The sequence below is a fragment of the Clinocottus analis genome, unplaced genomic scaffold (genome assembly GCF_023055335.1).
Source record: "Clinocottus analis isolate CAN_PGR_092001 unplaced genomic scaffold, fCliAna1.0.p SCAF_14, whole genome shotgun sequence".
NCBI lineage: Eukaryota > Metazoa > Chordata > Actinopteri > Perciformes > Cottidae > Clinocottus > Clinocottus analis.
In genome coordinates this window covers 2316336-2330047 of record NW_027175865.1, presented here as the reverse complement: position 1 = coordinate 2330047, position 13712 = coordinate 2316336, and the positions used below count along the sequence as shown (strand labels likewise).

At 46.6% G+C, this 13712-nt stretch overlaps 2 protein-coding genes across 3 annotated transcripts in view; one reads left to right on the top strand and one right to left on the bottom strand.

Annotated features, from left to right (window-relative positions):
- Positions 1 to 22: 22 nt before the first annotated feature.
- On the bottom strand, positions 23 to 6422 carry LOC137784521 (lysine-specific histone demethylase 2). The gene is made up of 21 exons (XM_068575275.1): positions 6239 to 6422; positions 5802 to 5947; positions 5274 to 5395; positions 5095 to 5184; positions 4838 to 4949; positions 4633 to 4746; positions 4523 to 4561; positions 4225 to 4417; positions 3943 to 4127; positions 3685 to 3855; positions 3502 to 3576; positions 3273 to 3407; positions 3005 to 3176; positions 2777 to 2904; positions 2539 to 2670; positions 2376 to 2450; positions 2157 to 2273; positions 1885 to 2010; positions 1676 to 1798; positions 1145 to 1297; positions 23 to 1021 (listed from the first exon to the last, which is right to left on the bottom strand). Exons 1-21 carry the CDS (start codon positions 6252 to 6254, stop codon positions 938 to 940), a joined length of 2508 nt encoding a protein of 835 aa, XP_068431376.1. The 5' UTR covers positions 6255 to 6422; the 3' UTR covers positions 23 to 937.
- Positions 6423 to 6445: 23 nt separating this feature from the next.
- LOC137784519 (cilia- and flagella-associated protein 69-like) overlaps positions 6446 to 13712 on the top strand; it is a 9447-nt gene continuing 2180 nt past the window's right edge. The window contains exons 1-17 of one of the 2 annotated variants that reach the window (XM_068575273.1): positions 6446 to 6822; positions 7352 to 7411; positions 7511 to 7576; positions 7937 to 8046; positions 8140 to 8216; positions 8796 to 8966; positions 9536 to 9688; positions 9919 to 10093; positions 10246 to 10369; positions 10486 to 10534; positions 10638 to 10759; positions 10840 to 11083; positions 11399 to 11563; positions 12396 to 12511; positions 12764 to 12882; positions 13287 to 13368; positions 13496 to 13688. In XM_068575273.1, the coding sequence (XP_068431374.1) occupies positions 6733 to 6822; positions 7352 to 7411; positions 7511 to 7576; positions 7937 to 8046; positions 8140 to 8216; positions 8796 to 8966; positions 9536 to 9688; positions 9919 to 10093; positions 10246 to 10369; positions 10486 to 10534; positions 10638 to 10759; positions 10840 to 11083; positions 11399 to 11563; positions 12396 to 12511; positions 12764 to 12882; positions 13287 to 13368; positions 13496 to 13688 (2116 nt within the window). In that variant the 5' untranslated portion in view covers positions 6446 to 6732. The remainder of the gene's footprint in view (positions 6823 to 7351; positions 7412 to 7510; positions 7577 to 7936; positions 8047 to 8139; positions 8217 to 8795; positions 8967 to 9535; positions 9689 to 9918; positions 10094 to 10245; positions 10370 to 10485; positions 10535 to 10637; positions 10760 to 10839; positions 11084 to 11398; positions 11564 to 12395; positions 12512 to 12763; positions 12883 to 13286; positions 13369 to 13495; positions 13689 to 13712) is intronic. The other variant, XM_068575274.1, reaches the window with a different exon arrangement.

The window sequence follows — 13712 nt, the reverse complement described above, 5'->3', positions numbered from 1 at the left end:
ATTGCTATCAGTCGTAACAGAACTGGAGCGTTCACCCATTCAAATGACTTTTCAGAATTGTCATAAATATTTTTTTTTTTACACAACACGAGGAGCCAAACATTCATCCACAAGTGAAAGCGGTCACTCTGGCAGTTGACAGCTCCGTTTATTACACACATACAAGATAAATACTCGAGCGCCGTGATGCTGGACAAACAGGACACGATCCTCTCGACTCAGAGATCCAGACAGAGATATGACGACCTGATGAGGAACTAATGAAAGTTGTTCTTCCTCCTTCAGTTGGTTGCATTATTATTTATTTTCCAGAATTGTCCGTTCACCATGATTCCTTTCTTCCCCCGTGGTGTGCTGGGTGTTGCTGCCTTCATCACATCCCTGAGACGGTAGGAGGACGATCCTCTGATCGCTCGCTGTCCAACACAAACAACTCGTCTTCTCACCGTTTTTTTTTTTTTAAATCAAAAGTGCTAACACAGAAGTACTCCTATCTAATACATCTCACATAACGCAAACCCATTACGGCCGAATAAAACATCGGTAGCTAACTCTCGAAAGAAAATATTCCAAATAATATAATCTCTAGAAACGTAATTCGTGGAGATTTAAATTTGACTTAGTTCAAGATTAAAGGATACGAGTTCACCAATGTCTCATCAACTCTAAACTCTCAAGATGTCGTTTTTCTGACCATTTCCATTCACGGGAGCGTTAAACTCAAATTAACGTAATGTAGAACCGGGCTTAAGGAAGCCCGACTTGACCTGATGACACACACACACATATATATCACACATATCACAGTGCAGTGAAATATTGTTTCAAGTGGAGCATTTTGGGTTGGCGCGGTGAGAGTTGTTTAGCGGCCTGTTGCTCAGTGCGACCCGTGTGTCCGTGCTGGTGCTTCAGAGGCCCCCCAGGGGGCCGACAGACTTTACATAGCCGCCATCTTGCTGGCCTCTCTGACCCCACTCAGGTAGGCGCCCGTCACGGTCTGAGGGAAATGTCTGTTGGTGGCCTGGTGACACATAAATAAATAAAAAAACACTTATGTAAAAACGGTAATAATTCATTATAAAATGTCCATTATAAAGCTCAGGAACACGCTAGCAATGGAAGTGGCACTTGAGTTCAGCGTCACCTCTCCAGCAAAGAAGACTTTCCCCTGCACGTCTTCAGCGAGGATGTCGTAGGCCTCGCCACTTCCTCCCGTCTTCACGAAGCTGTAGGACATCTGGGACCACGCGTCTTTGCTCCAATGCGTGACGAAGAAATGCAGCGGCTCCGGGACGTCCTGCGATGAGAAAGACACGCAAATAGTACGAGTAAATCTGAAATGTTAAAAAAGTAATACGTGTATTTTTTTTTTTTGGGAGAAAATATGCAGTGAATTCAATCATTTCTTAGGAACTCTGGGACTTTGAATGCGCTTCGAGTGAAGGAATGAGGGTCTAAGTTTAGTTTTTGGACTGTAGTTCCCAACGCCGATCTGTCTCAGTAGCAAAGTAACAAACCTTCTCTTCATCTTTAAAATCCATTTTAAAAGGGTCTTAATGAGTGTGGAAAGTGACATTTAGCTCCTAATTTCCAAGAACTGTTTCGAAAGTCGCTTTTTCGTAGTAGTAGTAGTAGTAGTAGTAGTAGTAGTAGAAGAAGAAGTAGAAGAAATTACCTGCTCTTTGAAAAGCTCACGCAGCACCTTCATGCACTCGTTCACCACCTCCTTGTCCTCCAGGTCCCGGACAGCATGCACAGCGTCACCAGTAATGACGGACATGAGGACAGCCTGCTTCCCCTACACACACACACACACACAGTCTTGTAGTCTAATTTCCCTGGCCGTTACAATATTGCCGAGTGGATCCAAAAGAGACGACAGACCTGGGGCTCCATGTCGTAGAAGACACTGAACATGCCTCTCTTGTCGGGGCCGGGTGGTATGTGACCAAAGTAGTCTGCTCCTTGGATTTTGTTGTCCCAGAACCGGTACGGGAACTGAAGAGCGATCTGGACGATGTTTGTTTTTTTTTTAAATATTATTTTAAGCATGTGTAAGAACTTTTCAAAATCAGCATTTACCAACGTTTGCCAGGTGACCCGTACTTATTCACAACCTGTGACTCATCTCACAGACGCAATAAAACGGTTATTACCTTTTCTATGATGCCGGCTCCCAGACTGTGGATCGCTTTCAGTTTCCTTTCAGGAAGCGCCGGGTGGAACTGAAGCGAGTTCTTCTGGAGCAAAGTCAACGGGACAGTAACCAGAACCTGAAAGAGGAGCGTTACACATGTCATCGGCATCGATCGGGGGACAACGTCATGAAAATGATGCGCTTCATATACGGTTCATAACGTCCAACGTGGATCCACCTTCTGTGCAGTCCACTGGGACCCGCTGGAGGAGGTGACTTTGACGACATCACCTGAGTAATCGACGGCCTGGACCTGGAGTTGAAGAAAAATGACAGAAATAATCATGCACGCCGCCTTAACTTCTACCATTAAGATCCGGTTAAAGACGGGAGTTACAAACCGGGCACTTTGTGCGGATGTCGAGGCCCTCGGCCAGTTTGTGCAGCACGGCGGAGTAGCCCTTGCCGAGTAGCGTGTGGTCTCCTGAGAACTGGGCGAAGAACTCGTTGTGGTCCCAAGATCTTGCCGATACCTTCAAACAAGCAAAGGGAACGTTTCCTCATTCAAATGGAACGGTGACCGGCTCTTCAGGAGGTTGAGAGAGCGAGTGAGCCCAGCAGCCCTTTGGCTTTCCTCACCTGGTCCAACGTGCTTCCACAGGCGTACTCCAGGTTGCTGAGGTGGAACTGAAGCACCTTCTCCTCCAACTCGCTGAACTGGATTCCAGACTCCTGGAGGAAGTTCTTCTTCACCTCCTGGACCTTTTCTGCGGAGGTGAAACCCTATAGATCAAGTATCTCTATACGTTTTTGTTGTTGTTTATCATTTAGCTCAGAGTTTGGGTGGATCCCCCCCCCCACACACACCTCTCAGCGGCGTGTCCTGGGTCTGTGACTTGTCCTTCCTCCATTCCGACACCACGTCCAGGATGGCGTTGAAGTGGAAGTCCATGCGCTTGTCGATGGCCGGGTCGGTGACCTGCCCCCCCTCCTGGAAGAGGTCACACCGCTCCTCCAGCTTGCGCATCTTGATGCCCATCTGCAGCAAGACGAGCGGAGAGCTCCAAACCACAATCTCCAGAAGGCACTCATGGATATACCCTCCCCCCTCCTTCTCCCTTAAGACATCACTCACCTGTTCACACATGAGGGCGATGGGGTTGTTCACGCAGCCGTTGACAATTTGAGCTCCCCGGCCCACCGTGGCGCCCAGAGACGAGTCGTCCCACACGCGGCCTCCGATTCTCTCCCTCGCCTCCAGCACCACCACCTGCAGCACGATGACAAACAGCACTGTGAGCAGCGAACGAAGGGAGGCGCAGGAGGGTCAGAGAAGATGTGCAACAGGGACTGACCACGCTTACCCGAGTGCCAAAGTTTTGCAGCTGCCGTGCAGCGGCCAGCCCCGAAGCCCCGGCGCCGATGACGATGACGTTCCTCTGTAAAAAAAAGGGGGACAAACGGGACTGTGAGAACCGAACGAATGACAGAAGAAGCACGCGTGTGTATATGAGATGTGCGCCGTAAAAAAGGACGAGGACGCTCACAGAGCCGTGTCTTTCAGGGAGCAGCGGCCGCTTCACCGCCAGCACGCCGGTGTTGATGAGGCCCTTCCTGGTCATGAAGTGGAGCACCCGGTCCATCTCCTGCACGCAGCGCACGCGCACCAACCCCCGGGCGATGATGTGCACGCCACACTTCTGGGGGGTCAGCACCTCCTTGGAGGAAAAGCAGAGGAGCCGTTTGTCTGTGGAGTCCTTTATGTTCCCCCCCCCGTTTGTAAGCCGCTGGTGTCGGCGCTGTACCTTGCAGTTCTTGTGCCAGGAGGCCAGTATGAGGTTACGCAATGCCAAATACATGGTGGGGTCGCGGGAGAACTCGGGGAACTCGTAAAGCTCGTCCAGCTCCATCATGTCCGGCCGAACGCACAGAGCCTTCCCACACTCGTTGGGCTGGTAGAAGGGCTGGAAGTACGGACTCAGGCCTGAAACTGAGGCGGGAAAAAAACAATCCTGGTTACTGCCCCATGGACAGAATGACCAGTGTCCAGTAGGATCGTGCCGTTCCTCCCACACCCGCAGACTCACTCTGCAGCGGGACGGCTCTGCAGTGATCCGCCCGGAGCTCAGACAGAGACGGGTTGCCGGCGGCGCCCGACGGACTCATCCCCACACAGTCGGGGTAGTAGGCAGCGAGGAACGGGCCGGCGGGACTGTCTTTGAACAACGGAGGCAAAATCAACATGGAATGCCACCAGTTCTCAGACACCTCGGCCACCCTCTGGGAGAAGGACACAGCATGAGATTAAGGAGGGTGCATCGTTCACTGGATGTGTTTTCACAGGAGAAAACTGTCAGGAGTCCAAAACACAGATCAGCAGCTTACCAAGTCCTCTGGTTGGGAGCACTGGTCCAATCCCTCAATCTGCAGGCGGAGACACGATGTTATTATTCATTTATTTTTAGAAATGATGCTGGCGAGTGGCCCCCGTTTACCTTGATGTTATTGAACTTCATCCCACAGCGGTATGTGGCGGCGAGCGAGGCAGTGAGTTGGATCTCTTTGGTCAGCTGGCGCCACTTCCCGCAGTCGGGTTTAGTACATTGAACCTGAAAAGGAACCACGCCCCAATGACCGTTACTGGATTTACCGGCCGGGTTCAACCGGTGAACGAGAACCAGGGAGGCTGCCTGCGCTTACCCAGAACGGGAGCTGCTGATCGGCCATGAAAGCTTTCAGACTGGGCTCACTTTTCCCGTTACTCGTCCACACCTTCTTCCACGAAGCAAAGACCTCATAGCCGTCTTTGTGACTGACAAAAGAGGAGAGGGGGTTGAGGGGGAGGGTTGGGGGTCAATGCTACGGCCTCGATGCAACGGCACTTTTAAGTATCGCCATTAAAAGAAATACTGTTTGTTCGTTGATTATTATGCGAGTAGTTGTTCTGTCAACATTACCTTCTGTAGTAGTGATCAAAACATTCGTTGCAAAAATGCTCACCGCATGACAGATGGTACCAGCGGGACGTGTATCCGTTTTTAGCGCACCTGAGAAGAGACACAAGAATTCAGTCTGTGTCTGAAAAAGGGAGCGAATAGTTAAGCTCTGATTTCCATCTTCAAGAAAGACATGCTACCTGTCGGATGCACTGGCAAAACAAACTGGGTACGTGGCGGAGCATCCAGCCTTCTCGCACTTCCTGTACTTCTTCTCAGACTGGTCGTCTTCCTCCTCCGTGTCTGTGGCTTTTCTTTTGTTCTAGAAAGAGAGTGGAGAAGGTCAACTGTATTCATAGAGGGAAGTTGCTTTCTCCTTCAATAAAGCAGTGAAAAGGGAAAATGTATTTTTTTCGATAACGTGACCATAATGGCAGCTTAGACAGTAGGTTGGAGCCGAGTGACATATTGGCTAATCCAAGTCAACTTAAAAAAAATTGCAGTACAAATATGCCAACAATATATTTGAACCAGTCACTCTGTCACTCTTTGTGTTTCAGCCACACAAACTCAAAATCAGTCAGTTTGAGCTCTATACAGGTATCAGCTGTTTGCATAAAACATACTTGAATGCTTGAACATGAAGAAATTATATATATATACACATACATAAAAGACAGCACAGACAAAGGGGAACCCAGTGAGAAGCTCGTGAGTGTCTGCCTCACCTGTCCAGGTGGAGGGTTGTTGGTGCGCTTCACGCGCACGGTGCTCTGCCTCCCGGAGGAGCGCAGGGTCTGGCCTTCCCCCGGTGACTCCCCGGAGCTCCTCTTCCTGGCTCTCCGAGCATTCCCGGAGGTATTCCCAGGATAGTCTAAACATCGGTGGAACAGTGGACATATTCAACAGTGGACGGCTGTCGTGCAGCTCCAGGTCCAACGCGGCCTTTATTACGACTGATAATGCCTCTTTCTGGCAGATAACGACGGTGCATGCAACTAACACTAACTAATCATGAAGGGACCGCAGTGAATGAGCATATTGATGGGGAACACAGCAAAAGGTGGCGACACATTAGCAAGCTCTTTAAAGCGGTCACGCAATGCCCGCTTGTCACATGTAACTAGCATGTAGCAATGCGTCGCGGGGCGCTGCGGACACTGACCTGCATCCGACAGCATGGCGGGCCGCGGGGCTTCTTCACCAACACGGTGCTCGTTTGCTGCTAATGGCAGTTTCTGAGACGCTTTCTGCTAATTGTCCGTATCCGTCAACCCTTTTATTGTTGTGTTGGTGGGGAATCAATGCGCTGTTGTTGCGGGTAAACCACTTCCTGTTGTAAAGGGGAAGTGGGCGTTTCGTTAGGTTTGAGCGCCGTTGCTCGCCGTCCTCCACTGTAACCACGGCAACTGTAGTAATGTTACGCTGTCAGACTCGAGCAACGGGAGCAGAGACAGAGAGGTGATGGACGACTGAGCTTGTTGTTGAGCTGTTGTTTTATTAGAGTTGTGAATACTAGAAAAGCAACGCGGGGTTCACGCCAGCGTTCCGTTAAAGGTAGCTCGTTGTTAGAAAAGTTAACTCGGATGAAGCTAAAGCCACATGAACCAGTAATGAGTAAAGTAAGTCAAGTTATTTAAGCAACAAGACGTCTTGGAAATGGATTCAGGAAAAATGATGCACCGAAGAAAACCGGACATTCCTGTTATCAGACCGGGAGCATCGGATAAGAAGCCAAATAATCTGGAGGTAACAGTTATTGCCATTGCTTTAATGGTTTATTTGAGCCAGCTACTGCTATTTACTGGAGTAAATCAGTTGAGATGCATCCATTTACAGGGGTGGAGGAAGTATTCAGATATTGTACTTAATACTACAACGTAAAGATACTTGTGGCAGAGTAGTACAACTAATGTTTGCCAAGGTTCTCTGTCAGAAGATATAAAAGGTGAATGCAGCAGCGACACCACAGGAAACAACAAAGTGAAGAGCACTAATCTAATGGTGGTTTGAAATGTTCAAGAGAATATGGTATAATAATCACCAAAGGTTATGGAACAGTTGAAATAGATAGCTCAGAGCAAAAAGTAATGGATAAATAGTTAAAATGGTTAACCTAAAAACAGCTAAAAGTAACAGAAATAGAAATAGTTATGAAAAATTAACAATTAACCTAAGATAAACATTCTTCTTCTACAAGTATTATTTATTGTAACAAACTTGTGTTCAAGCATGTGTGCAAGCAGAGAAGACAGTGTAAACTGTAATGTCTCAACAGGTTGGTGTTAAAAGTCTTGAACTCAGTAAGGTGATCCGTCTTCTTGAAGATCCTTTGACAGTAAGTTCAACTTGAACGTCATCAGACTTTTTCTTCTGTATTAAGTGAGTTCATATGTAATCTTACTGTGCATTATTATTATTATTGTTTTTTCTACAGGCTAACTTAAAGGAGAGGCATCTTTTTGTCCTGAAGAAACTACTGAAGAGAAGCCAAATTGGCTTTGTATCCTTTGCTCTGGAGTCAGTTTTCTAATAGCGCAGACTTCTCTTAGAAGTGTCTGTCTTTTCCAAAATACAGCTCTCTCAGGTGTCACACGCTGCAGCCGATTGTCAAACCGTCCTCATTACTGTCCCCTGGTACAGAGATGGAAATAGATTTTCCTCTCATGCAACCTGAACATAGAGCCAAAATGTTGTTCCCAAGGCTCTAATTTATCGCTGTGTATGTCAGCGTTTTCCATGTTCTGAAATAATCCCGTTATCACGAGGACTCTTTGCCTCCCATCACCTCCCCTCCCTCACTGGGATCCATCTACGTACACGTTTTTTGCCAAAGTGTTTAAACTTCTTAACTTATTTCAAGCTTTTGAAGGAGCTGACGGACATCGCCAAAATACTCAACGTCTGTGGCGAGAAAGTGACGGATCACCCTGAGTATGTGCCCGTCCTGTGTGAGGTGCTTCAGATCTGTCGGTAAGGAACTCAGATATTAAGCCCACGTGGAAAAAGACGGATGTTTGTGTGACATAGTCTGAACCACAACGTGTTGATTTTGCTTCATCTCAGGCTTCCTTTCCTGAAGGAGAAATCCTCCGATGAGCTGACCTACGCCCAGGACGTCATCGAGTTCCTCTCTCACCTGGGTACACAGATCACTTATTCAATTGAAACCTCCCTTTTTAAGAGTCATTTGTTTCCCATGAAGAGACTCACTACTCAAGATCACCAAGAAAGAGCGTCCGAGGCCCACGGCCCATCGGTTCCTTCTGAAGAAGATGTACATCTTCAAAAACAGGTCAAAAAGTTACAGATCATGTGAACATAAACAAATAAAAAAGTAATTTCCTAACAGAGCAGGTTACTGAAGCTTCAAACATACCCTTAACAGGAGTAAACAGTATAGAGGACAGATAGAGACACAGTTGGTGAGTATTTCCTGCAGCAGGAGAAGTGATTTGTTGACAAAAAAGTGCATGTAAAATATCACCAGCCTTTCTCTGTCCGATGGATCGCCGTCTCATTGAACACATGCGTTCTGTGTTCAACTATCCTCGTGTGGCATTGCAGTGTTTTGGTGCATTAACATCCATGTAGTTTACACTCTGGCTTCTATGTTTACAGTTTGACTTTTGTCTTTACATTGCTCGAACACTCATTTGGTCCAGCTTCTCCGGATCAGGAGTGACGATGACGAGTGACTCTGACAGTGTTTCTGTTGTCAGGCTATCTGATGAGGGTGTCCCACGCTGAGGTGAGGCAGCAGATAGTTGAGACTGTGAAGTCATTCTACGGCTGCGTGGCTCCAAAGCAGCGGCTTGACGGTACGGAGCGTCTTGCCAAGCCGAAGCCTCGGACTTTCCCCTCTGGCAACCGGTTTTCTAGACTTTCACTGAGTGAGGTTTTCTCATGACTTCTGTGGTGGCATGCTTGTGCCTTTGCTGCTGCTTCTTCTTCTTCTTCTTCTTCTTCTTCTTCTTCTTCTTCTTCTTCTTCTTCTTCTTCTTCTTCTTCCTCCTCCTCCTCCTCCTCCTCCTCCTTCTTCTTCTTCTTCTTCTTCTTCTTCTTCTTCTTCTTCTTCTTCTTCTTCTTCTTCTTCTTCTTCTTCTTCTTCTTCTTCTTGCTGTTGTATTGAACCAGTCATGTCAATCGGCTGTATTTTTTATTGCCTTTAGAATATATTTGTATTTAATGTATTTTTTGTTTTCCCCTAAAACTGCTATTTTTCCTGTCTTGTGTCTTACTTTTTTTCTTTATCAACCAATATTTTTTCGGTGTTGTACTTGTACCTCTCGCCCTTCTTTTAGTTTTTCGTATATATATATATATATATATATATATATATATATATATATATATATATATATATATATATATATATATATATATATATAATTGTCTCCTGCCTCCTCTTAAGTTTGCTTCTTGCAGGTCATTTATGTTCTAGTTATTATCTTCTCTGCAGGGCTTCAGCCAACGTCTCCGGGCTACCGGCTGCAGCTGCTGGAGCGCAGTGATCTGGCTCAGACGCTGGTCCTCTCCCTGGCCGCTCTGGAGAACCAGCCCGCCGTCAAGCTGCAGCTCCTGCAGACTCTTAAGATCCTCTCCAGCTCCTCTGGTCAGTGACTGATTTTACTCCGAGGAGGGGATGTGTCAGACACGTCAATCCAGCCTCGTTCATTAGATAAAGTAGCCGGCTCTCGAGTGCATAAATCATCCTATGACCAAATAACAATCAGACAAACAATCAAAACGGTTGATTTTAAGAGTCCTCGTGTCAATGTCAGCAGGTCAATGGGTTGTTTTTATCCTCACTCGCGTTAATCCTAACTAATTTTACAAACGCAGATATGAACTGCGCCCTAATGCTGAACGCACAAGGAGCAGAGACGACCTGTCTGCACATGAACGAACCCGACCCGTCCGGCCGGGTCCTGCTCCGCTCCTCCGAAATCCTCTGGAACCTTCTGGAGAGAGGCCGCGAGGAGGTCACCGCTCAGCTCAGCCGCATGGAGTGTGTCATGTATGTGTTGAAGATGTTTCCATATGAGGCTGATAGGTGCAGTTTATCATCGACTTACTATAGGGCTGCAGTTAAACTTTCAAAAAAGTGTGTGCTCTCATTCAGTACAAATAGATGTGAGACCTTTTCCTTTCTCTTCATTTGTTCTTTAGAAATCTGAAAGAAGCATTTCTTCACAAGCTGATGAACAGTTCCCGACACTCTGACCTCCAACTCAGAAACGATCTGCTTGTGATGACAACTCTCATCGCAGGAAACCCTAGTTGTCTGCTTATTGTGAGTACAGGATGCGAGATTGAGTGATGGAAACATACTGCAGCGGCCGAGGACATTGAGAAGGTGTGTGAAATGTGCCTGGACAGGTTGCTGACATTGTGTTTTTTAATTCTCAGGAGAGCTTATTTGCCAAACAGCTGGTGGGTTTGGCCACATTTCCAGAGCGTAAGGCCACATTTTCCATCTACATTTCATTTCTACATTATGAATATTTATGAGTAAAGTAGCTATTTGTTATGATACAAAATGTGCTTCCTTTGCATTTCAGTGAATAGTAACAACCCTTTGGTCCGCAACTTCAACCTCGCCTACAATAACGAAGACTTGAAAATGAAGAAGTTGCTTTTGAATCTCTTGGTTTTGATGTCAAAGGACTTTGCTGCGCTGCAGGTCGGTCCCGCGCGCCGTCCTCACTGTCTCAAGTCTCAACGCGACGCTTTGAAACACCCTCCGTGCTCTTCTTTCTCTAGCTTTATAAAGAGGAACGAGTGATGCTGGCTCTGCTGACGCTCGCGAAGCCGCCCGCGGCCTCGTCAGCGGTTTCGCCCAAGCGCCGCTCTGCATCGCTCCAGTGGTCCTCGCTGCAGCAGGAGGAGCTCCAGCTGCAAGCGCTGGCAACGCTCTGCACCGTCGCGCCGCTCATGTTGGACGACTACATGGCCTGTCAGGGCAACAGCAGCCTGCTGCTCCTGCTGGACTGGTGCGTTGCTCAAGGTGGGGACGCCGCTGAACATGTGGAGGAGGGAGTCCTCCTGTATTGGCGAGGTCAAAGGTCAAACACCGATGTTCATGTGTACTGTTAGCATGAGTCCCCTGCTCACTCACTCTGCCATGCTGTGGAAAAGCTTGAAGCAAAAAGGCAAATTATTATATATTATTGGGTTTTTAAGTCAACTGACAACCTAAGAAATACCTTTTAACAGAAACTATATAAACTCTTGACAATGTTTGCACCCGCAGATTCAATAAAAGTGGGTATATTAACCCTTTTTTCATTTAAATGACAGTCAATTCATATTTCTTCTCCAGATGCTTTCTTTGGGCAGGGTCACGGCTCCCACAACGGAGGAGGAAGAGGCCGCACGAAGGCCCAGATGCGGCATTGTATCAGAGTGCTGAGGTCTGTGACGTCTTCAGGAGAAGAGTCAGTCAACCAGGACCTCTGTGATCAAGGAACCATCAACCAGTTTTTGGGTAAATTCAGTCAACACGTGCACAACTCCAGCAGAAACATTGGACTTAAAGGGACAGTGTGTAAGATTTGGTGCCTGTTTGTAAAGGGCAATTTGTGTCTTTTTTACCCGAGCAAATTTCTTGTTTGTAAGTAAACTATCTCCAAATCTTTGATCTCAATTCCAAAAATTGCTGTAAAAAAAAATAAATCTTTTGCTAAAAAGAAAATGCTCTTAAAAAAAAAAATTTAGTTTTTTTCAAAACTAAAATTGGCTCAGAAAAAAACGCTAAAAAAAACACTTGAAAAAAAAACGTTTGAAAAAAAAACGCTCAAAAAAAAATTGCTAAAAAGAAAATGCTCAAAAAAAAAACGCTTGAAAAAAAAAACGCTTTCAAACTAAAATTGGCTAAAAAAAAAAACACTTGGAAAAAAAAAACGCTTGAAAAAAGAAATTGCTTGTTAGGAGCAATCAGAAGTCAGACGGCGGCTGGAGGTATTACACTTTTGTACTCCGTGGTTCACGCGACTGTAGTTTCACAAGCGTGTCCAAGAACCACGATGACCTCCAGGTGACATAAACACACAGAAGACTTGAGAACCTGTGTGTGGTTCCTCCGTTCCTGTCCACCATAGAAACACCGTGAAGAGGAACTTCTCCCTGTCGATAGACTGTAAACGGCTCATTCTGAGCTCACGAAAAACACAACTTAGATGTTTAGATTCAGGTGATTATGCACTAATATCCAGTTATGAATACCATCTTTGATGTCTGCTAATAGAACCTTAGAAACCCTACAGACTGGCCCTTTAATGAACGTAGGCAACACAGACTGACACGTGGTTCTTTCTCAGGGATTTTGATGCAGATGGAGGCGAGTCATGACGAGGAGGACGCCGCCAGCCTGGAGATCAAGTCAGATATTCAACTGATACTTTCAGCGCTGTGTGAGAACGACATGCACAGGAAGGTAAAGCTGAGCGCCGGATAAAAGCCCCTCGTAACCAACCGATTACACAAATCACTTCAAGAACCACTTCATTGGATTAGATATTCCTTCTTTTAGTCCCGCAGCTCAAATTAAAGCCACTGTAGGAGTTTTAAATCAGTTTGAAAGATGGACAAGAGGTCACGTTTCTGTTCTTAAAATCAGCGAGATGTCCCCTCGTGATCAGGTCAGAACATTTTAGTTTAGTTTTACTCCTCATCTGTTGCACCACAGGAGCTGTTTGGATCAGAGGGAGTTGAGATGGCGATTCACTTCCTGAAGAAAGGCTGCGACAAGTTCTACAGCGGACTGGGACACAACAAGCTCGTCCTCTCAACGGTGGACTGCGTGCGGTCAGTGCAGCTTAACCTCGACCAGCTCACTGTTTTAATTGTGTCATTTATTTAGGGATGAAACATCAACAAAAGTTCACACTTGACTTGTCCAGAATTTTTTTTTTCCTTGTTTATCTGAACGTCTTAATCTAAGATGGACTCAATTTAAAAGGTGGAATAAATGTGGTTGCCTATTTTCTTCAACTCAAACTTAATCAAGAGGAATACGTCTGGTATTCAACTTCATCCTCAATAAAACAAACAAAATGGAGGATAAGAACATATTGAACTCTCGCCTCATCTCCACACTCTATCATCTTCATTCCCTTGACGCGCTTTCAGCTCAGATGCTGCCAGACAAGCAGGAAAGAAAGGACTCGCTGCTGCTCCTCCGCTGAGAGAGTTTGTGTGTGTCCCATCAGGTCCTGTATTGTGGGCTGCTACACCACGGAAGATTACTTTTTGGCTAAAGAGGGGGCGTGTCTTCTGCTGGACTTACTCAGTGTAAGTGGATGATTTGATTTCCAACTGCTGTATTGTTGTATTCGTGTGTCCATAAGCAGCTAAATGTAAAGAGCCGATATGAAACTGGACGTCTTTCTCTCTCTCTTTCTCTCTCTCTCTCCAACAGTCGAGCCCCAGGTGCGTCCACGGCAACGTCCTCGCCACCCTGCTGGAGTTGTGTGACAACCCCAACGCTCTGTCTCACGTCCTGAGCTGGAGGGACGCCGGCGGTCAGACCGCGCCCACGTTGCTGCTGCGCCTGTGGAGGGACGAGGAGGAGGAGCTGGAAGTCAGCCGGAACCGACACGGAGGGATCGCGGGTCAGTCTGCAACGAGAGCTTTAT

Bases quoted from the DNA above. Each gene is read 5' to 3' on its own strand.
- LOC137784521 (XM_068575275.1), bottom strand. The intron at 5,185-5,273 runs GTAGCATGTCTT...GTCTCTTCTCAG, and splicing joins TTTGCCAGTGCATCCGACAG to GTGCGCTAAAAACGGATACA. The intron at 4,747-4,837 runs GTAAGCGCAGGC...GTTCCTTTTCAG, and splicing joins ATCAGCAGCTCCCGTTCTGG to GTTCAATGTACTAAACCCGA.